Raw genomic sequence first — 23,530 nt, forward strand, 5'->3', positions numbered from 1 at the left:
AGCATAGTATTTGCGGAAGAACACTGACAATCTTACATTAGATCGTTAGTGTTCTTGTGGAAATTCATTCATAATTGGAAAGCACGACTGCTGTTCAGAAATAATTTAACAAAACAAAAATCAGATAAGAAATTTAAAAATCAATTTTCCCTGTTTACAGATTTAAAACCAATCTGTGCTTTTTATGAGTTAGTTATCTGACAGAAGTGTTTATTAGACCTTTGGGCTACGTCTAGACTGGCATGATTTTCCGCAAATGCTTTTAACGGAAAAGTTTTCTGTTAAAAGCATTTGCGGAAAAGAGCGTCTAGATTGGCATAGACCCTTTTCCGCAAAAGCACTTTTTGCGGAAAAGTGTCCGTGCCAATCTAGACGCTGTTTTTTTGCGCAAGAAAGCCCCGATGGTCATTTTCGCGATCGGGGTTTTTTTTGCGCAAAACAGTTTTTAGCTGTCTACACTGGCCCTCTTGCGCAAAAGCATTTGCGCAAGAGGGCTTTTGCCCGAACGGGAGCAGCATAGCATTTCCTCAAGAAGCACTGATTTCAGACAGAAGGAAGTCAGTGTTCTTGCAGAAATTCAAGCGGCCAGTGTAGATAGCTGGCCAGTGTAGACTGTTGCTTTTGCAGAAAAACTTGCCAGTCTAGACGCAGCCTTAATGCTAGAGCCACCATTTAAAGACGGTAAAGATAAACAAAAATGCCTGTAAATATTCCAAAAACTAACTCCTTCCATGAATACAACATTCAGAGTTCCGGCTAGAGACAAGATTAGCACAATTTCTGTGCTATTTGACAGGGAGAGGCTCTTGTGGCTCATCTAAGAGAACCAATGATTGCAGATCACAAAAGGTCACAGTTCTCTAGTTTGAACGTCAGTTTCCGGAAAGGACAAATGCGTACCCTCAAAGTCTGCATACTACATGGTGAAATCTGCTAACTGACAAAGTTCACTCTCTAGCCTGGACACCTACTAGCGGACAACTCATATTACATTTACAAAACATACCCGCTTACTAAGAAAATCCTGCAAAGCTTCCTGTTGTTTCTGCATCTGTTCCTTTAATTTAGCCTGCTTATGTAAAAGCAATTCTTCCTGCAGTCTCTGCCTAGAAAGAAGAGCATCTCTTTGTACATCCAGTTGTTCTTGCAGTTCTTTCAAATGATCTTGCTGAGCTTGGATGCTCTCTGAAGAAGCCAGTACTTTTGCTCTCAACTTTAATATATTGGAATAATTTAACAAAGATGCACCTCCACTTTTGGGCGCAAAAGACTCTTGGCTTGCCCCAGTCTCAGATTCATCAGGAGATAATGAAGTAAGGTGTTGAAAAAATTGGGGGATAGACTGTTCAAAGGTTGTCTTTATGCTGCTCTTTGCAGGTACCTGCCGGTATTCTGAAGAATCAAATGAGGCAGTCTGAGCTATTGGAGGCCCCTCTGCTGCTAGCATATCAAGTGTGGTAAGATGAGACTGTTTTTGTGTTTCCCTCTCTCTTGGTGAGTTTAGCATTTCTTGAGACATTACTGACTTTTTATCAAGGTACAGGGTTCCTGAAGGCTCAGATGGCTCTTCTGTGGGCAAAGCTGATGTGACCTGTTTTATCTGTGCCTCTGTTTTCATCATACCTGAAGTATCTTGTGAGGTCATCATGACTGACCCTGGAAGTTCTCTCATCTGATTATTAGAAGTACCCAACATTTCCATCTGTTCTTGGGAAGGGTAACTCTGTTGGGGCAACTGAAATTGCCTTTGATCCAACTGAGACACATCTATAGGTCGTAACTGTCCAGGAGAGCCCATAATATGCCTTTGCTCATCATCTCTCTGTTCAAATGGTTTTTCTAACACAAAATGTGTTCTTGGATGTGTGGTTAATGGCTGAGCATATTCTTGTACTTGAACTTGTACAGATGACTGACTAGCTGATGGATGATCTTTATGAAGTACTGCAGGGCCATGCATTTGTAAAACTGATTCATGGGTAGTAGGTTTTAAGTTAACAAATCTTGACTGCAATGTAACTGCAGAGCTTAATGGCATAGAAATAGACGGATATCTTTGCTTCAACTTATTCTGATATTCCTGCAACTGTTTTCTGGCTTCTTCAACTGACTGTTTGTGCAATCTAAACAGAACAAAAACATTTATTCCCTGTGTAGCATGAAGACAGTTTTCATTATTCAAACAGCCTTCAATTACACAATCCACCCAAGATGCTAATGTTACATGCGGAAGATACCTGTTTTGCTGTAGAAGACATCGTTGATAGTTATGAATCATCTGTATATGATTTTCCTCTTTAAAACTGCTAGTTTCAGGCACCACAGTAGTTTCAGTCTAACAGGAAAAAAATCGTTTAAGTGGGAAAATTCAAACATGTATAAACATGTTAAATAAGATGAATACTAAGCAGCAAGTTCTCACTCTCTCTCAAAGCAGCAGAAGCCATTCTGTACTAGTGTACGTTTGGAATCTATAAAATTTTAGCCTGAGGCTGCGGAGATGGAGTGCAGTTCCGAGAACAGTTGGCCTAAGGCTACATTTTCTCCTGCCAGACTGATATTATATTCTAGCGCATACTGTAGATTTCAGATTTAATGATGCCAACAGTGATCTGCAGCTTATTTCAGAGAGGTACAAGAATCCAGCCACAGACTAGGGGACCAATCATCCAAGATGGCTCCATGTAAAAGGAGACTAGGGGCCTAGAAAGATGGCGCCTCAAGATAAGTTATGAGCAACAATTAAACCATACACTCTCCATATTCTCACTTATGTAACTGTCCTTCAGAAGTGATGCTAGGGGCTTCTGTGTAATCAAAAAGGCAGGGTTTTTGTAAAGAACAGTTTCCCTTTCCCCATGCATTAATGATATGGCTCACAGCACAAATCATAGAATCATAGGCTGGACGAGATCTCAGGAGGTCGAGTCCAACTCCCTGCCCAAAGCAGGACCAATCCTAACTAATTCATCCCAGCCAAAGCTTTGTTAAGCTTGGACTTAGAAACCTCTAGGGATGGAGATTCTACCACCTCCCCAGGTAACCCACTCCAGTATTTCACCATCCTCCTTGTTAAATGGTTTTTCCTAGTGCTTTTTTTGTGATGGTACTGCCCACGCAGTACCAGCACCTCCAGTCAGAGCTTACTTGGAAAGAACGGAACGTGTTTGGGTTTTTTTTGCTCAACCTTTCCCCTAGAGTACCAGCACCTTTTTTAACAAAACAAAACAAGCACTGTTTTTTCCCCTAATATCCAATCTAGACTGCCCCCCCACACTGCAACTTGAAACCATTGCTCCTCATTCTGTCATGTCACTACTGAGAACAGACTCTCCCCATCCTCTTTGGAACCTTCCTTCAGGTAGCAAAAGATTGCTATCAAATCCCCCATACTCTTCTCTTCTGCAGACTAAACAAACCCAAATCCCTCAGCCTCTCCTCATAGGCAGGGCTCGACGATTGCAGCGAAAGCCACTCGCCAGCCCCGCACTGCGTATGCCCCGCATTGTGCATGCGCGTGCTGGCGGCGGCGAACGGGGCACAGGGCTGAAATCTACTCGCCCATAGTGAGTAGATTCAATACTTTGTCGAGCTATGCTCAGAGGTCATGCACTTTAACCCCCTAATTTTCATTGCCCTTCACTGGACTCTCCAATGCACCCACATCCTTTCTGTAATGGGGGCCTGAAATTGGACACAATACTCCAAATGTGGCCTCACCAGTGCTGAATCAAGGGGAATAATCACTTCTCTAGATATGCTGGCAATGGCCCTCCTAATGCTCCCTAATATGCCACTATCCCTCTTGGTCACAAGGGCATACTGTTGACTCATATCCAGCTTCTCATTTACTGTAATCCCTAGGACCTTTTTTGCCGAACTGCTGTTTAGCCAGTCGGACCCCAGCCTGTAACAGTGCTTTGGATTCCTCTGTCCCAAGTGCAGGACTCTGAACTTGTCCTTTTTGAACCTCATTAGATTTCTTTTGGCTCAATCCTCCAATTTGTCTAGGTCACGCTGGACCCTACTCCTACTCTCCAACATACGTACCTCTCCCCCTAGCTTAGTGTCATCTGCAAACTTGGTGAGGGTGCAATCCATCCCCTCATCCAGGTCATTAATAAAGATGTTGAATAAAACCCTAGAACCCACCCTTGGGGCACACTGCTTAATACCGACTGCCAACCAGACATTGAGCTGTTGATTATTACCCATTGAGTCAAACAATCAGCTATATGACCTGAGGTTTTGTGCATAATTTTTTTCTAGACCATATGATAAATGTCCTAAAATCCCAAAGAAATAATCTAATACCCAAAGTCTGTGCATGTCAAGTAAATCACTGTTTACACATTAGCACAATTGCATTTTGGAGCTAGGAAACCGTGCCTCCTGGCACACAACTTGAAAATAAAGTTTAAACAATTACTTCAGTTTAGTAATGGCAATCAGCTCTCTGAATTTTGATAAAGTGTTCTTACTTTACCTTGTGTTCCATTTGCCTATGTTGATTCACAAGCAGATCAGGACTCAGCTGTGAGTCTTGAGCTATCGCCTCTTGTTCTTTTTTCTTTATTTCCTCCTGGTGAGCCTGCATTTGGACCTTCAGAAACTCTGCCTCCAACTGTATTCTCTTTTCTTCAATTTGTTTCAGCAAAATTAGCTGCTGCTGTTTTTGTTGCTCTATTTGCTGTAGCTATCAGAGACATACTACAGTGATTTTCCAGAATTAAATGACAGAACCATAAGACAGTTAATTCTTACATCCTAAATAGGCAATCTCTATTGCACAAGACCTCTAAAAGTAGCCTCAAAGTTTACAGTATAGTTTTACTTGATTTTGACTAGAGAACAGATTCTTGTGTGTGGTGGTTGCTTACATAAAATTTCACTGCACAGAACTATATTACATATTGCTTACAACAGTTGCTATTAAATTAATACAATTAATAAAATATAAGTGTTTTATTCATTTCAGTTCTATTGGCGATTTGGGAGAGGGCAGTGTCCCCATTGCGGAACTAAATTCAGAACAAGTACTTTGCTGTTGTATAGTGCTTTTCATCAAAGATTGTCTACACCCTGCTAACATTAGTTTAAGTCTCATAATACCTTTGAAGTAGCTAAATGGTGCACAGCATAAATTGCACTTCAAATTCCTAGAGAGGAAAAATAAGCTACTAGGAGGGATTTGTGTTATGCACCAGTCACTGTAGTACCTAAGCATGATAACGGTTCAAAATCCTTTGGAATAGGTAATGAAGAATACAGGATCTATTTGAAATTGTTGCCAGGCCACAAGATTTTTAATGACCACTGTCACATTCTAGACCAGTGAAGGGCTGCATCACCATCAACTGCTCTGCAAGTGTAGGCACCTCACAATGCTTTGCTGTTATAGCTCACAAACAACATAGAAATCACACCCTGAATATCTGTGTATAGCTGCAGTTCCAGTCCAGCGATTCTGACCCCTGCAGTCTATCAGCAAAATACATGGCATGTTCAGACTTCAGCAGCCTTGGTTACTACTGACAGGATGGCTCCAATACACTCCCCATTCTGAATTTTCCAAGCATGTGTAATCTGCACTTCTGAGTCCTCTCTTTGGCAGTTTAGATATTTCCCTATCAGGGGTCAATATGCAAGAATTCACTACTCTAACAGTTCAATTCAAACACAACAATGGATTTGTTCTGATTAAAAAAATAAAATAAGATTATGTAACTACAAAGAGAGATTTTTAAAGGAGTACAAGTATAGGGTATTCAAGTCATCAATTGTTACAAAAGAACTAAAGATAAATCTGTTTAAAGATATGAAATCTTAAATAACACTTGGTTCTAGGTAAAACTCTTATCACGTGTTGTTACTGCTGACCAAATTCTTAGGTCAGGACTGCCCCCTTCCCTAAGACAAAAGGAAAAAATATGTAGCACTTTAAAGACTAACAAGATCGTTTATTAGGTGATTCTGTCTGTGAAAGTTTTTTCATATGGCTGATGGATTTCCATTCCAAATGGCTAAATGTAGTTGCATGTTGAAAAGTAATAGAGAGGTAGCTGTATCAGTCTGATCTTGGTAAAACAAAAGGAAAAAATATGTAGCACTTGAAAGACTAACAATATAGTTTTTTAGGTGATCACCTAAAAAACTATATTGTTAGTCTTTCAAGTGCTACATATTTTTCCCTTTCGTTTTACCAAAATCAGATGGACATGGCTACCTCTCTATTACCCTTCTCTAATGGCTGGCTTCTTTGTCACCTTAGGTGAAAGAGATAGACACAGAGAGATAACCTTGTGTGCTTTTGCCTCTCACCACTTAGTAGTCCAATCACCCTTTGAAATCAATTTTCAAGAGTGTTACACCTCTAAATAAAATTCCTTCTAGCTATGGAATCTCCTGATGAAAGATATTCCATGTTGTTGTTTGCTAGAATGGAGATTGATATGTTCCTGCTCTTCTTGCTTGACAAAGAATGTTCACTTGATCAATGACTGCCCATCAATTTTGATGACTCCTGGCAGCAGGAGTCAGTTTTTCCTTTGTCTTTTAGAAACCAGTTCACATATAAGGTGAACACACATTCCTTTGTTTAGAACAGGCATGTTTAACAATTTTTGCCTACTCAAGGCTGTATGGGTTTGAACATGTACAGTCATCATCACATGGGGGAATTCCTAACTTTACATGTAACATTGTTAATACCTCCCAAGGCATGTTTTGAACAAAGATTATTACTAGTGTATATGATGTGAATACAGGGACACTTTCCAGACCGACAGAATGTGGTATATAAGTTATACCTATCACATTTATCAGCTTCTGTACCAGATACCTGGAAGATAGCTAACGTGACAAATTTCTGAACTAGGATCTGGAGGGGATTGTGGCAATTACAGGTGAACAGGTTGAAACCATAGTAAAAAACAGAATAAATCAGACAAACAATGTTAGGGAAGAGTTGACAGTTTTTTGTAAGGGGATATCAGGCCTCACAAATCTCTTAAAATTCTTTGAGAGGGCAAATAAACGTGTGGACAAGGATGATCCAGTAGATACAGCAACTTAAGATTTTCAAAAATCATTTACAAGATCCCTCTCCTGAAGCCTCTTCAGCAAAGTAAGCAGCCATGGGATAAGAGGGAAGGTTTTAGGTACCCAATGAATCAGTCACTGATTAAAAGACAAGAAGCAAAGGGTAGTTTTCTAGAGTGGAGGTAAATACTGGTGTTCTCCAGGGATCTGTATTGGGACTGTGTTGTTTAACATCTTCATAAATGATCTGGAAAAGGGCTAATCAGTGAGGTGGCACAGTTGGCAGATCGAAAATTACTCTAGATTTTTAAGTTCAAAACATTACAAAGGGATTTCATAAAACGTGGTGACTGGGCAACAAATTAGCAGATGTAATCCAATGTTGATAAATGCAAAGTAACGTACACTAGAAAACAATCACAATTTTCAGAGGCTGTCAAAAAAGCTGACAATGTAAGGAACCATTAGGAAATGGACAGATAAAATGACAGAAAATATAATGGCAAACTATGAATCCATAGTACATCCACACCCTGAATACTGCATGTAGTTCTGGTCGATCCAGCTCACAAAAGATATATTACAACAGGAAGAGGTTTAAAAAAAAGGGGGGGGGGCAACAAAAATGAGTGGGAATATGAACCACTTCCATATGAGTAGAGATTAAAAGGACTGAAACTGTTCATCTTAGAAAAAAGATGAAAAAGAGGGATGGAGAATATGAGAGGGATCTGTAAAACCATGAATGGTGTGAAGAAAGGGACTAAGTGTTATTTACCCTTTCATATTACACCAGAAGCAAGGGTCATCCAATGAATTATGTAGCAGGTTTAAAAGCCAAACATAAGCAAGTGCTTTTTCACATAACACACATTCAACCTACAGAACTTGCTGCCAGAGGATGTTGAAGTCCAAAAGTTTAACTGGATTAAAAAGAATCAGATAAGCTCACAGCAGATAGATCAATCAATGTCTGTTAATCAAGATGGCCACAGAAAATCCTATGCCCTGGGCATCCCAAAACCTTGGACTGCAAGAAGCTGGGACTAAACAACAAGGGGACAATATTGCTTGATAAATTGTTCTGTTCCTTGCATTTCCTCTGAAACTTTTAGCACTGGCCACCAGTGTTCCCTCTAATCTACGTGGGAGCACAGCCCCACCTAGTCAGAGGCTCAGGGCTGCATGCATGGAGCTGACTGACTGGGCAGGGCTGATTAGTAAAAGCACATTTTAAAAGATCCGGAAAAAATACCTGTTTTTGTCTCTCTACTTCCATTCTTGATTTGGTTGCTTGTTCCTGAGGATGGATTAGGACTGAATTTCCAGCTATAACAGTATGCTTCATTTCTAGAGATTCTGAAAAATACATACAGTAAAACTCCAATACAGGCAGTCCCCAGGTAACGTACAAGATAGGGACTGTAGTTTGTTCTTAAGTTGAATTTGTATGTAAGTTGGAACTGGTACATATTGTAGGGGAAACTCTAGCCAAACATTTCTCCAGAGCTCAGTTTTATTCTCCCACACCTCACTCCCCTCAGTCCTTTATTCTCAAGCTGAGGTGTCTGCTGAGAAAAGCCGCTCTGCGTCTCCCTGGTCTGCTGGGGGCGGCGCTAGCTTTGCGTCTCCCTCATCTGCTGGGGGGAAGCAGCTAGTGTGGTGTTGCCTCACTCCGTTTGTGAGTAGGGATCCGATGTAAGTCGGATCCATGTAACCCGGGGACTGCCTGTAGTTCGGCACCTCCGATACGCCAGCATCAAAATGGCAAGCGCTCCCGGCCAGCTGACTGAAAAGCTAGATGTTCAGCGCACATGCAGTCTGTACCAGAGCATAATGTTGGGGTGGAGGGGCTGGGGGGGCGGCAGGGGGATCAGGTTACAGTAGGGAGAAGTTTTGCTAGAGGGAAGGGGAAAGGGGGAGGGGGGGATTAGGTCCTGGCCAGATGACTGAAAAGCCATGCAGCTGTACCGGGACCTCCTAATATTCTGGCATATCCAATAATCCGGCACCACCTAGGTCTCAAAGTGAGTGTGTGAGAGTGTGTGAGTGTGTACGCGCAACAGGTAGCATTCATGAATAATACTCCTATCAGAACTTGCCAGTACACTGTACTGGCCAGAACACCGAACTCATAACTAAATTAGTACTTACAAATATGATAGGATCAACCCAATGTGTTAAGCCAAGGGCAACTTTCCCTAATTGAGTCTAAGGAAAACACCCTCGAGCCTCACTGGCTCTTGAGAAGGTGGGAAGCAGTACTTCCCACCCAGATATCCCTGGATCTTGTGGAGGGTCCCACTTTTATACTGGTTGTAGTTTAAACAGCAATCTCTAAGATGAAGAGCGGTTCCCCTCTCCCCTTTCCCCCAAATGTGCAAACATGCAACCACTGACATTTTCAGAAGTTACATAATTACGTGAATAAATGCATTTAACTAAGGATGTGATAGTGTATATGACTAAACGATTAACCAATGAACCTGGGCTCATCAGTTAACCGTCAGTTACATGCAAGGCCTTCCCCCCCACCCTGTAGCTGACTCTCTATCAGAGGCAGCAGCATGGGGGGAGGAAGAGCAAATGGGAGCTGGCACTCGCGGGGAGCTGGCTTTTAGCAGGGGAAGAGGGGAGGAGGCTTTGTGGGAGCCAGTGTCAGTGGGGAGATGGCTTAAAACCCAGCTCCTATGGAGTCGCCTCCCCCTGTGAATAAACATGTAACAGCTGTGACATTTTCAGCAGTTACACGTTTACAAAAAATTAAAAAGTTTTAAAACACCCCTAATTTTAACATTCCTAAGTACCACTAACTCTCAGTATTAATGAGTAAGTTTCCTGTCCCCTTCTAGCAACTGTATTGCTCACAACTCACAAATAAAGTAATAAATCACCACACACAGATATGCCTTAATAATAAAGCCATCCCCAGAATGTTAACAATGGCATTACAGCAAATGCATTCACAAGTATAATTAAAATTTATTATGTTAAAAGTTACTTAATACATTAAATAATTCAAATACTTGTGACTGAACTGCCTAATAGTTAGACTCTTAAGAACCAATCACATGCACTATTCCAGTGACATCCCAGAAGCAAAAAGGAGATAAACAAATGGCTACAAAATAATTACAAAACAAGCAATAATCCCAATCTGTTTCATGTTAAAGGTAATTCAAAAGATATTGAATCCAGATTCAGGAACAGGTGTCCTTTTTATTTATTGGTACTTAGTATACAGCATGTCAAGATACAAGGAGTCCTGTGGCACCTTATAGACTAACTGAAGTGTAGGAGCATAAGCTTTCGTGGGCAAGACCCACTTCCTCAGATGCAGGTAGTGGAAATTTCCAGAGGCAGGAATAAATATGCAGGCCAGGATCAGGCTGGAGATGACGAGGTGGATCCAATCAAGGAGGATGAGGCCCACTTCTAGCAGCTGATCTGGAGGTGTGAATTCCAAGAGAGCAGAAGCTGCTTTTGTAGTTAGCAAGCCATTCACAGTCTTTGTTTAATCCAGAGTTGATTGTGTCAAACTTAAAGATGAACTGTAGCTCAGCAGTTTCTCTTTGAAGTCTGGTCCTGAAGTTTTTTTGCTGCAGGATGGCTACTTTTAGATCTGCAATTGTGTGTCCAGGAAGACTGAAGTGTTCCCCTACAGGTTTTTGTATGTTGCCATTCCTAATATCAGATTTGTGTCCATTGATTCTTTTACGTAGGGACTGTCCAGTTTGGCCGATGTATATAGCAGTGGGGCATTGTTGGCACATGATGGCATATATTACGTTGGTAGATGTGCAGGAGAATGTACCAGTGACGGTATGGCTGATCTGGTTAGGTCCTGTGATGGTGTTGCTGGTGTATATATGTGGGCAGACTTGGCACCGAGGTTTGTTGCAAGGATTGGTTCCTGAGTTCGAGTTATTATGGTGCGGTGTGTAGTTGCTGGTGAGAATATGCTTCAGGTTGGCGGGTTGTCTGTGGGCAAGGACCGGCCTACCTCCCAAGGCCTGTGAAAGCGAGGGATCATTGTCCAGGATGGGTTGTAGATCACTAATGATGCGTTGGAGAGGTTTTAGCTGGGGACTGTAAGTGATGGCCAGTGGTGTTCTGTTGGTTTCTTTCTTGGGCTTGTCCCGTAGCAGGAGGCTTCTGGGTACATGTCTGGCTCTGTCGATCTGTCTCCTCACTTCCTCGTGTGGGTATCGCAGTTTACAGAATGCTTGTTGAAGGTCTTGTAGGTGTAGGTCTCTGTCTGAGGGGTTGGAGCATATGCGGTTGTACCTCAGTGCTTGGCTGTAAACAATGGATCGTGTGGTATGTCCGGGATGGAAACTGGAGGCATGCAGGTAAGTATAGCGGTCGGTAGGTTTTCGGTATAGGGTGGTATTGATATGACCGTCACTTATTTGTATCGTGGTGTCCAGGAAATGGACCTCCCGGGTAGATTGGTCCATGCTGAGGTTGATGGTGGGGTGGAAGCTGTTGAAATCATGGTGAAATTCTTCCAGAGTCTCCTTCCCGTGGGTCCAGATGATGATGTCATCGATGTAGCGTAGGTAGAGAAGGGGTGTAAGTGGACGAGAGCTGAGGAAGCGTTGTTCTAGGTCAGCCATAAAAATGTTGGCGTATTGTGGGGCCATGTGGGTGCCCATAGCAGTGCCACTGGTCTGGAGGTATGTGTTGTCACCAAATCTGAAATAGTTGTGTGTGAGGATAAATTCACAGAGTTCAGCCACCAGTTGTGCTGTGGCATCATCAGGAATGCTGTTCCTGACAGCTTGTACTCCATCTGCATGTGGGATGTTTGTGTAGAGAGCCTCTAGATCCATGGTGGCGAGGATGGTGTTTTCTGGAAGATCACCTATGCATTGTAGTTTTCTCAGGAAATCCGTAGTGTCACGAAGGTAACTGGGAGTGCTGGTGGCGTAGGGTCTGAGCAGAGAGTCCACATAGCCAAACAGTCCTTCAGTAAGAGTGCCAATGCCCGAGATGATGGGGCGTCCGGGATTTCCAGGTTTGTGGATCTTGGGTAATAGATAGAACAACCCTGGTCGGGGCTTTAAAGGTGTGTCGATTTGTTCCTGTGTTTGTTTAGGGAGTGTCCTGAGCAGATGGTGCAGTTTCTTAGTGTATTCCTTAGTGGGATCTGAGGAAAGAGGCCTGTAGAATTTGGTATTGGAGAGTTGTCTGGCAGCCTCCTTTAGGTAGTCAGGCCTGTTCATGATGACAACAGCACCTCCTTTGTCAGCCTCTTTGATTATAATGTCAGAGTTGTTCCGGAGGCTGTGTGTTCCGGATGGCATTGCATTCTGCACAACTGAGGTTACCAGGCAAGCGATGCTGTTTTGGCAACATACAAAAACCTGTAGGGGAACACTTCAATCTTCCTGGACACACAATTGCAGATCTAAAAGTAGCCATCCTGCAGCAAAAAAACTTCAGGACCAGACTTCAAAGAGAAACTGCTGAGCTACAGTTCATCTTTAAGTTTGACACAATCAACTCTGGATTAAACAAAGACTGTGAATGGCTTGCTAACTACAAAAGCAGCTTCTGCTCTCTTGGAATTCACACCTCCAGATCAGCTGCTAGAAGTGGGCCTCATCCTCCTTGATTGGATCCACCTCGTCATCTCCAGCCTGATCCTGGCCTGCATATTTATTCCTGCCTCTGGAAATTTCCACTACCTGCATCTGACGAAGTGGGTCTTTGCCCACGAAAGCTTATGCTCCTGCACTTCAGTTAGTCTATAAGGTGCCACAGGACTCCTTGTCGCTTTTGCAGATTCAGACTAACACGGCTACCCCTCTGATACATGTCAAGATACTGTGTTTAGCCTCCAAGGAACTTTTTTTTTTAAATTCAGAAATAGATCAGTGGTGACATATTCAAAAAATGTAAGTCTCATCAAAAATCAAAAGCCATAAGCCAATCAAAAAATCTTAAGCCAATTCACTTACCTATTTTTTACCCCAAACCCCTCAAAAAGCAACAGAACAAAGCAACATTTTATGCCGTTCAATAACTTTTTATGGGAAAATCAAAATTCACAGGTTTGCCCAGCCAGGCTCTCTTTGCTCTAAAAGTACATTTAATTTTAATTGTGAAGCTACACAATACTTACCCATGTCTTGAGAAACTGAATCAGCATGTTGTTCATGACCAGGTTCTGAATCACATAATCGTCTCTCTTCACTAGCAAGTGTTCCTGATTCAATTGTCTCAATTTCACTTTGAACCTCTGCTTCACATTTTGAAGTCCACTGGTCTTTTTGGCTCCGGATCTTATTTAGCAATTTTTTTAAGACCAGTTTTGATTGTGTTTGAGACACCATTCCTACTTCATGATCTAGGAGGAACACAGACCCCAAACACTTATAGGTATAAAAATAAGACAAAACAAGGTACATATTGAATTCTGTTACTTCTCACATTACAAAGTCATTGACCTTAAGGAAAATCATTCTAGTAAGACAATTGGCCAAATCTGTCTTTTACAAATGGATTCAGTAGACACAATAACTCACCTTCCTGACAGGTAATAAAGACAGGTTCTCAAAATAGATATCTTAAAGCACTGTTTCAAAATAGTTATAATGTGCATGTATTACAGTCAACATGCAATTTCACTAGTTAGATTTACAAATCCTGCAACTGCTTAGGATAGGCCTCAGAGCAATGGTGGACAACCTGCGCCCCATCAGGATTCTGTGTGGCCAATGAGACCATTGCCCACATGCAGGGTGGCCATATTCTGCTGATTGCCGTCCATATTTTTTTTTCCGGTACTGGTATTACTAAAGTGAAAGAAAGCAAGGTGTGTGCTGATTGCACACAACATGAACTGTGAGAGCCGTGCCCTCCCTTTGCAACCAAAGTGTTGCTACAGTTCAATTGGCACACCCCACAAATTCTAGATATGCAAGCACAGTTAGTGAAACTATCCTATCCCAGGAGACTGTCTTGGTTATGACAATCTTGCAGCTCACTGAGATGACAACCTATTCCCTAACCTAGGTTGCCCATTATTGCCTCAGAATAAAGTATTGCTCAACACAATTCACAGTACTGAAACACAAAAATAGAAACTTCACTTTTTCATTTGAAGTTTATATTTATTATATGACAATCCATGGAATAGAAAGTATCAAAAACTGCTAATGACGTAAATATTTCATATCTATAATATTAAATATCTGTAAGCTACAAAAAATACTTGAATTTAATAAATAGTTAACATACATTCAAATTACTAAAAGCTATGGTTCCAAAGCAATTCTAACTCATGCCATTTCCATATATATACAGGTTGGACCTCTCTGGTCTGGCACCCTCAAGACCTGACCAGTCCCAAACAAGGGAATTTGCCAGCCCCAATGGGCCCCGAGTCCAATAGGGCTCCCAGATGCTAGCCTTCCTGCCACTGGGCTCTCAGCCAGGACTCCCTGGTCCAGGAACATCAGTGATTTGGACCAAAAGTCCCAGGTTTGGAAAAATCAGTATTTCTAGGACTTAAAATTAATTAAAAAGATATGACGAAATCATGGTCTCTGGTATTTAATGTACTTTAAACTCACTACTACATATTCCCAAATTTCTGTACAAAAACAATACCTCTCCTTTTCCTGTACAGCCAAAAGATTTAAGTAATTAAGTATATCCAATACAAGAGTTAAACTTGGAAGTTTCTTACTCTCCGATTCACTAAAGTGCTGGTCTTCCTTTTCCGCTACCTCATCCAATTTTGATTGAGTCTCACATGCAGAATCTGGCTCCAGTGAGATATTCAGGTCCTCATCTTGAGACCGATCAGAGGGAATTGGCAAAGGCTGTGGCTCTAGGTGCAAAATCATGTCCCCTTTCATTTCTAAAAAAAGAAATAAAGCAATGTGAAAGAGAGTCATCTATTCCATCTGTAATCTAAATAAAACCACTTTAATACTTATGATTCAGATCACCACATGAGAAACTCCTGCAGAATTCCAAATTAAATGGTTTAAAAAAAAAAAAAAACCCACACAACCACCCAACGAAACTAAGGGCTTATCTAGACCCGTGGTCCCCAACGCGGTACCCGCGGGCGCCATGGCACCCGCCGGGGGAGTTCTGGGCGCCCGCTGAAACATCTGGGCTGGCCCCGCCCCCGGTGCGCGGCACATGCATGGTGCCAGCTCCAGGCGCGGGACACACGGGCGGCCCCTCCCCTGGGCGCGCGGCACATGCGCAGGGCCGGCCCGGGGCACGTGGACAGCCCCGGGGAACATGTGCGGTGCCGGCCTGGGGCGCGAGGCTCGTGGGCGGCCCCGGGTGCGCGGCCCATGCGGGGTGCGTTGCCGGCCCCTGCCCCGCGGCACATGCGCAGTGCTGCCCCCGGGCACGCGGCTCGTGGGTGGCCCCGCCCCCGGGCGCACAGCTCGTGCGTGGCCCCGCCCCCGCGCGCCCGGCAGCCATGCAACGTTGGGGACCACTGATCTAGACTATGCTGGAGTGTCGAAAGAGGATATGCAAATTCCCCAGGAATTTGCATATCTTCTTTCAATCTCACTTTTGAAAGCAGTTTAGCTGTGGCTTTTTCGGCGATCCCCGCCCCCTTTGCTGAAAAGCCACTCTCTCAAAAAATGAGGCTTACAAGGCTTTTCGAGGGGGGTGAGGGTGGGGGGGTCACTGAAAAAGCCGCATCTAAACTACTTTCACTTTCGAAAGCTTTGCTTTCTAAAGTGAGATTTAAGAAGATATGCAAATTCCCACCGAATTTGCATATCCTCTTTTGACACTCTAGCATAGTCTAGATTAGCCCCAGGAATTCTGTTTGATTCTGTCAAGACACCTAATTTGCACCTCCCACTACAAAGATGTTTTAATAATGTATGCTGACAGTGGCTAACGATCTTTCAAAATAGCTTACTCCTGTCTCCAGTATACATATCTTCAAAGGCAAACTCCAGCTCCCTCTGCCAGTCTTCTTTAATTTCCATGCGTCTGTATGCAGGTTCAAACAGCTGTGGTGGCATCTTTGCCACAATGTGTCTTCTGCGTGCCAGGTCCATATTCTGCCTCTGTTCAAGTTCTTTCATTAATGTTTCTCGCTCCTTTAAGTAACAAAGTCATCAATTAACAGTTTAGCATTCACATCCAGTCTGACATTAAAACTAATAAAACACTTTCATTTAGCTACCGCAAGATTTTTTTAATATTTCATACTAGAATACAAAATTCCTGAGTTTAAATATATGCACATATACACCTCTTAAAGTAGATCACTAAATATCTTACACTTATTTATTAATGACTCTCTTCATGCCAACAACACTGAAAGGTCAGCTATAATGTTCATAAAATGTACGCGTAGACCTACTTTCCCTACTTAAGTTTTCTATTCTGCAGAACAAAACACAGGGCCCTTATTAAATTGCTGACCTGCAAAGGCTTTTTATAAAGACCGGGCTAGTAGTCTCTTTGCAATGTCATAATGTATAAAAGTTCTGAAAATCTGTTATTTTAAACGTTTTCAGTCTATTTTATAACTCAGAAATACCAGCAAAATCAATTCTGGTCTTCCCTAGTTTTTCTTGATGACATGTTGGAGTCTTAGACGAGATGTTATATACATTATTAGTTCACACACCATGTCTGAGAGATTGGATGTACTGAATTACCCCTCCCCCAAAAAACGCTAGTTATGTTAACCAAGTGTTAAACAAAAACCAGGGAGTTACAGTGACTAAAATCCATTCCTTTCTTAAAAACTCAAATTTCACTTCTGTCCTGTCATGTAACTTTTCTAATTATCGAGTCACCATCAAGATCTTTATACTAAGCAGAACCAAAATTGCTAATCCAAAATAGAGAAAAAGGTTTTAAGAAAACTTTTCATCCTTTTTAAATTATGAAAAAACAAGAGTACTGAGTCAATAAAAGATGTAGCTACACAGAATCTAAGAAAAAGATGAAGTCTTTTATGACTCAAATTGGGTAGCCAATCGCAGTGGCTCCAAAAAATTAGTGGACACTTGCAAATGTTGGGCTTAATTTGTGTCTGCCTTCACTCATCATTAGTAAAATGAAGATAAGATCCACCCGTCCTAGAACTGTTACAAACATAACTTGTTTAATCTTTCTTAAGAGCTCAGATACTTTGGTAATAAGCATCACAAAACAGCTGTGAGGCAATTAACAATTCTGTATTCACTGCAACAGTGGATTATACAATAAATAAGGCATGGGTCCATTTACTGAAAGGTGATAATAAAAATATCGAATTTCTGCTTCATCCCTGTGTACTTAAGGAGGAACAGAGGTTCTGTGGGGGAAAAAGTAGTATGTAATTGGGCATTCTGTAACAAGGGAGAACTGAATTACAAACTCATAGGATTCTCAGTGGAAAACACCCAGCCAACAGAACTTTTTCAAAAAACACACTTCTCAGGACCAAATAGGGCAGTAGTGCTCAATTTAAAATACATGGTGGGGATGCTTATTTTTAGTGTGAGAATATTACTCTATTTTTAAAGGTTGGGTTCCCCCCCCCCCTTCCCCAGTTTGATGTTTGTTCCTTGTCAAGTTCTCTGACTTCACTTGGACTGGCCATGAATTTTTTGTGACTGGGACTTTATTGTATTTTGTCTGAAATGTCCTGTAATGTTATTTTTATCACTACATTTTGTGTACTATATCTATCTATCTAGGTAAAAATAAATATATAATACATGGCTCTTTACACTCTACCCACAGCTATTTTGGCTCTTAGTCTCTAACTGGTTGGCCACCCCTGACTTAGGCACTTTTGAAAACATTACCCTTCATTAAAACTCAATCCAGAGTTGCAGAAAATCAGTATAACAATTTTATGAAAATTAAATTCAAAAAGTTAAAAAATGTTAATGTCACTAAATGAACCAGAATAGCTCTTAAGAGCATGATGAGAAATGTGGGTTCTGAAATGCTTAAGCTTTGCATCTGCAAAATTGTACCTGATCGCTCTATTAACTTAGAGCCCTTTAAGCAGTTTATTCTCACAGAAGGACTTGAATTAAAAAACCCTTAACTTAAAGAAGCAGCAGTTCTCACAATCAAGCCAAGTAGTTTTGGAGCAAAGAACTTAAAAAGCATATCAGCAGAATTTGTAAGCTTTGCAAAATTAATGGCTCGAATTCTCTTCACTTTTTTTTTAAAAAAAAAAATCAATCTCAGACACTATTTGCTATGTATATGTTTGTATGTGCGCAATGTTGGGGGAAAAAAAGGCAATTTAAAAATAAAATTTCCATTTCTACTTCTTATACACTCATAGTGGTTTCAACATTCCTTTTCCAGTGTTTGCAATTGAAGACCTCCCATATAACTGCAAATGTTTTTACTGTTTCCCAGGGCTTGTTTTCCAGTGTTGAAAACTTGCTATATTGGGTTTTGTAAAATGTGGGCTTTATTTACAAAACCTGAACTATCTGCAGCATCCTTTTAATTCTCAAATCCCTGTGAGATCTGCTGTTTTACCTTTTGAACTTTCTACTTGCAAGGCTGAGCAACATGAGAACAATTGTATTTTAAGGATATTCCTTTTGAAAACATCCATTATTTCAAGGTATTTCGGGAAGTCCGCATGTTTTAATTCAAGTCAATTAATTTAGATTTCAGTTTACGATACAGGTTGAACCTCTCTAGTCTGGCAGCCTTGCAACCTAATTGGTACTAAACCAGAGAATTTGCTGAACCATTAGAGGTCAATATTATCTAGTATCATTACCAACACTTCCACAGCTTACGGGGCTCCTAGAAGACATTCAGGAGTACATTAGAACTAAACAATAGCACAGTACTGTGGCTGTAAACAAACTTTATGGGACTGTGGAGAACTTGGCCACACCCTCAATAAGTCAACGTCCGCTAACTAAAAATCATGCCAGGTCACGGATATTGCTGGACCAGACAGCACTAAACTAGAAAGTTTCATCCAGTAGTCAGTTCATTTTTATTGCTGGTGATTTTGACATTTATGAAGAATCATATTTCTATTTTGCTTACTTGTACCAAATGGACCATCTTCAAGGCATGACTTCCTCTCAGATGTGCTTTTTCAAGTTGTTCTCGCCTCTCTCGCTCTTCCTCTTTTTGTAGCTCATCCAACCACTTTGCTTTCTCTTCAGCTACTAATCGAGCATCTGGCTGGTAGTCAATTAGTAACAATTCAAACACCATAAATAATTGTGAAGACTCAAATGCAGCTGACAAATTAGTAATTCTGTAGTCAATTCTGTAGTTATTCAGCCAGACTACTTTAAAAAGTAGTTATGAATGGCTATTCACAATTTAAAACGTATACAGCTCTCAACTGAAGCAGTTCAAAATTGTTCTTATAAGTCTGAAAAAGGCACCTGTATGTAGTGACATCAATAATTCTTTCATTTTGAGATGTCAAGTTGTTCTAGTATCAAGTACAGGTTGTACCTCTCTTAACCAAGATTTTCTGGTCTGGAAACCACAGAGGTCTGTTTCCTGGACCACAGAAACTCAGCTGAGAGCCAGGGAGCAGAGGTGTGAGTGGCACAGCAGGGACCTCTGGCCCCTGTGGCCAAGTGGTAGTTGGGGCCCAGCAGTGGTAGCCGTGGAACTCTGGCCCCGGTGTTCGGGGACTGCAGTAGCAGCCACAGAGCTCAGGGATGGCAGCGGCAGTGCTCCGACGGTGAGCTCCAGCAGCCGTCGCACTCCAGCACTTGCTAAAGAGCTCTGATGGCAACCAGAGAGCTCTATCCCCAGCTGTGGAGCTCCAACTCCAGTGGCAGTCATGGCCAAGCAGGCAGCAATGGGGCTAGGCTGGAGCCCTAGATTGAGGCAGCAGGACAACACAGGCCATGTTGGGAGGGATCTCTCCTGGTCTGGCAAATCCCCTCATTCGGGACTGGTCAGGGTCCTGCCTGGACGAAGGAGGTCAAACCTGCACTACAAATTGTACCTCTCTTTTCTGGCACCCTCGGGACCTGACCCGTCCTGAACAAGGGGATTTGCCAAATGAGGAAAGGTCCTTCCCAACATGGCCCATGCTGCCCCCGGCTAGGACCCCAGCCAAACCCCGTTGCTCCCTACCAGCCACAGCTCCCCAGGCTAGAGCTCTGTGGCAGCAGCAGATTTTAGGACCCCTTGCTACCGCTGAGCAGAAGGGGCCAGAACTCCCTGCTGTGCTCCCCCCTTCCCTCAACGTGGGGATACTGGTTGAGTTGCCCATTCTTCCCCACTCCTGCCCTGAGGTCTGACCTCCTTATGCCTGGACCCTGTGGTCCAAGAATATCCATGGTCCTGCTGGACCAGAGCTGGCCCTACCATGAGGCGAACTGAAGCAACTACCTCAATGCCAGACTGTGGGGAGCGCCACTGGGACCAAGAGTGTAGAAAACTGTGTCTGCTGCTGGTGCATATGTAGGTAGCAGAGCAGTACCATGAGAGGAGTAGAACAGGAAGAAGGCAGAATTGAAACCTTTCAAAGTTTTGGCCCAAGTGAGGAAGTATGGGGATATCATTTGAGCTCCCCGCCTCAGGTGCAAAAATGTTGTGGGCCGGCCCTGAATGGTGCTGGACCACAGAGTCCTGGTTAAGGAAGGTACAAAGGTACAACCTGGTAAGGGAGGTACAATTCCTTATACAATGTTTAAGGTAGATTGATAACACCAAAAAACAACCAGGATTTTTCATTCAATGCAAGATATAAAACTGAATGTAATGACATACATTTGATGTTATTCTAGACTGCTTATTTTTTCTGTTGTAAAATACAAAACTACGTTTTTACAGAAACATATGGAAAATATATCCTTGTGAGTTTTGCTAAGCAAGAACCTTCTGAAATCTGGCTGCTAAAAGCTGAAGAAAGTTACAGGCAGTCCCCGGGTTACGTACAAGATAGGGACTATAGGTTTGTTCTTAAGTTGAATTTGTACGTAACTCGGAACTAGCTCCAGATTCAGCCACTGCTGCTGAAACTGACCAGGGGCTGACTACAGGAAGCCGGAGGCAGAGTTGCTCTGCCCCCAGCTTCCTGGAATCAGCCACTGATCAGTTTCAACAGCAGCTGACTCTGGAGCCTCGGACAGAACAACTGGGGCGCTGCCGGGTAGGTCCCCCCAGGACCAACCCGGAAACACCCCAGCTGCTCTACCCCAGGCGTTCACAACAAAAGCCTGGTCTGCTGGGGGGGGGGGGGGGGGGGGGGGAAGGAGGGAAGGGCGCACTAGCTGCGCCCCCCTCCCCCTCCAAGCAGACCAGGGAGACCCGGAGCAAAGCCTTGGAGGCGGGGACTCCACCGCCTCTGCGGCTTTGCTCCGGGTCTCCCTGGTCTGCTCGGGGTGTCCCTGGTCTGCTGGGAGGGGTCCCCAGCAGACCAGGTACACCCCGAGCAAAGCCTTGGAGGCGGTGCGGTCCCGCGCCTCCAAAGCTTTGTTCCGGAGCAAAGCCTTGGAGGCGGGGACCCCGCCGCCTCTGCGGCTTTGCTCCGGGTGTCCCTGGTCTGCTGGGAGGGGTCCCCAGCAGAACAGGGACACCCGGAGCAGCTTTTCTCGCCCCGGAGGACGCGGTGGCGGGACCATTGCGCGTCTGGGTGGTCCCGCCGCCTGCGAGTTCCGGGGCGAGAAAAACCCCGTTCGTAAGTGCGGATCCGACTTATACAGGCAGTCCCCGAGTTACATATGACTACTCGTGGCCCATAAACAAGGATACATAGGTAGCAACAAATGGAGGAACATTAGCAACAAATGGAGGAATAAGTTTCACACATGAAACAAACTCTGATGAATCTGCTCTTAGTCTTCAGGACATTATCCTTCATACATTTAACAATCCTGGGTAATTTTAGATAAGCAAGTAGTCCTACCAAACATAATAGGCTATTCAAGTGAGTAAGTATTTGCAGAATTGGAGCCTGAATACAAACACATAATTAGTATGCATGTCTTTCTTTTAATTATGCTATACTAATTCTTAGATTTTTTTAAACTTAGATTTTTGTGAAACTAATATCCGTTGCTGCCGATTTCAAATCCATAGATACAATGCAACGAAACTGCTATAGGCAAGTGTATACCATAGACATATTTGACATCAGTCACCTGTGTTGTGTCCATTTCTCTATCCACATAAGGTTCAAAAAGATGGTGATGAGTAACAGAAAAACTGTCAGCATTATAGACTTTTACTGTAGGCATTCTTTTCACTTCAAAGTCCTAAAAAGCAGAAAGTACAAATAACCAGTTACTTTACAGTAGCACTGTTTTCCATTGAGTTAAATGGAGCATAAATAAACAATTTGCAGAGATCTCCCAACTTTTATTATTAACTAACAAACCACATTCAACAAGAGGCATAACAGGAGGGCTTAGTGACTGAGAGCAAACTCCTCACCAAATGTCATTAATCTTAAGGTACGGCTCCAATTTTCAATAGTGTTACCTTAAAAAGTGTTTTGTTTTTATGTACCAACAGAGACCCGATTTACAGCAGCTGCCAAAATGATGGACAACCATACCTTCAACAAAGAGCAAAAAGTAAAATCTCAACCACACTCTTTAAAAATGGCAAAATATCTTTTGATGGTAGCAGAAGTTCTAGAAGTTCTGTTCAAGAAGAGACATTACTTATATTAGCAAATGTCTATGCTGCTCCTGCAAAATATGTGCAAAGTGGTGGTGGAGGAGGAGCGCTGTGTTAGCAAGACTTTACTGAAACAAATCTTCAAACTTTGTTTCAGAACTTCTCTGAGCTTTTTAAAACAAGTGCCTAATGAACATACATGTAACCAGGGCTTGACGAACCACGGCAAAAGCCACTCGCCAGCCCCACACTGCACATGCGCAAGAGCTGCATTGAGCATGCACATGCCGCCGGTAAACGAGGTGCCGGGCTGAAATCTACTTGCCAAAGGCGAGTAGATTCAACAGACTGTCAAGTCCTGCATATAACTTAAGAACGGCCATAGTGGGTCAAACCAAAGGTCCATCTAGTCCACTATCCTGTCTGCTGTCAGTGGCCAATACCAGATGCCCCAGAGGATGGGATCACAACAGGTAATCATCATGTGATCCCTCTCCTGTCATCCATTTCCAGGCAAACAGAGGCTAGGATGGGTAGGAATGGTGTCCCTAGCCAATAGCCATTGATGGACCTAACCTCTATGAATTTATCTAGCACTTTTCTGAAGTGCATTAAAGTCCTAGTCTTTACAATATCCTCTGGAGAGCAGTTCCACAGGTTGACTATGTGCTGTGTGAAAACTTTGTTTTAAATCTGCAGCCTATTAATTTCATTTGCTCACCCTTAGTTCTTATATTATGAGAATAAGTAAATAACTTTTCCTTAGTCACTTTTTCCAAAACAGTCGTGATTTTATAGACCCTATCATATCCCTTCTTTCTAAGCTGAAAAGTCCAAGTCTTTTTAAGCTCTCTTCATATAGGACCCGTTCCAAACCCCAATCACTTTTGTTACCCTTTTTTGAACCTTT

General features: G+C 42.6%; 1 protein-coding gene across 6 annotated transcripts in view; it reads right to left on the bottom strand.

Annotated features, from left to right (window-relative positions):
- The window catches only part of CEP295 (centrosomal protein 295), a 71,509-nt gene that overhangs the window by 35,563 nt on the left and 12,416 nt on the right, over positions 1-23,530 (bottom strand). For all 6 annotated transcript variants that reach the window (XM_075919302.2, XM_089775753.1, XM_075919300.2 and 3 more), the window contains 9 exons: positions 22,140-22,253; positions 19,069-19,209; positions 15,953-16,136; positions 14,741-14,914; positions 13,172-13,396; positions 8,297-8,400; positions 4,487-4,696; positions 2,238-2,335; positions 1,007-2,123 (listed from right to left, as the gene is read on the bottom strand). In XM_075919302.2, coding sequence (XP_075775417.2) covers positions 1,007-2,123; positions 2,238-2,335; positions 4,487-4,696; positions 8,297-8,400; positions 13,172-13,396; positions 14,741-14,914; positions 15,953-16,136; positions 19,069-19,209; positions 22,140-22,253 — 2,367 coding nt within the window. The remainder of the gene's footprint in view (positions 1-1,006; positions 2,124-2,237; positions 2,336-4,486; positions 4,697-8,296; positions 8,401-13,171; positions 13,397-14,740; positions 14,915-15,952; positions 16,137-19,068; positions 19,210-22,139; positions 22,254-23,530) is intronic.

This window comes from Pelodiscus sinensis, chromosome 1, assembly GCF_052426305.1.
Source record: "Pelodiscus sinensis isolate ZL-2025 chromosome 1, ASM5242630v1, whole genome shotgun sequence".
In the NCBI taxonomy this organism is placed as follows: domain Eukaryota; kingdom Metazoa; phylum Chordata; order Testudines; family Trionychidae; genus Pelodiscus; species Pelodiscus sinensis.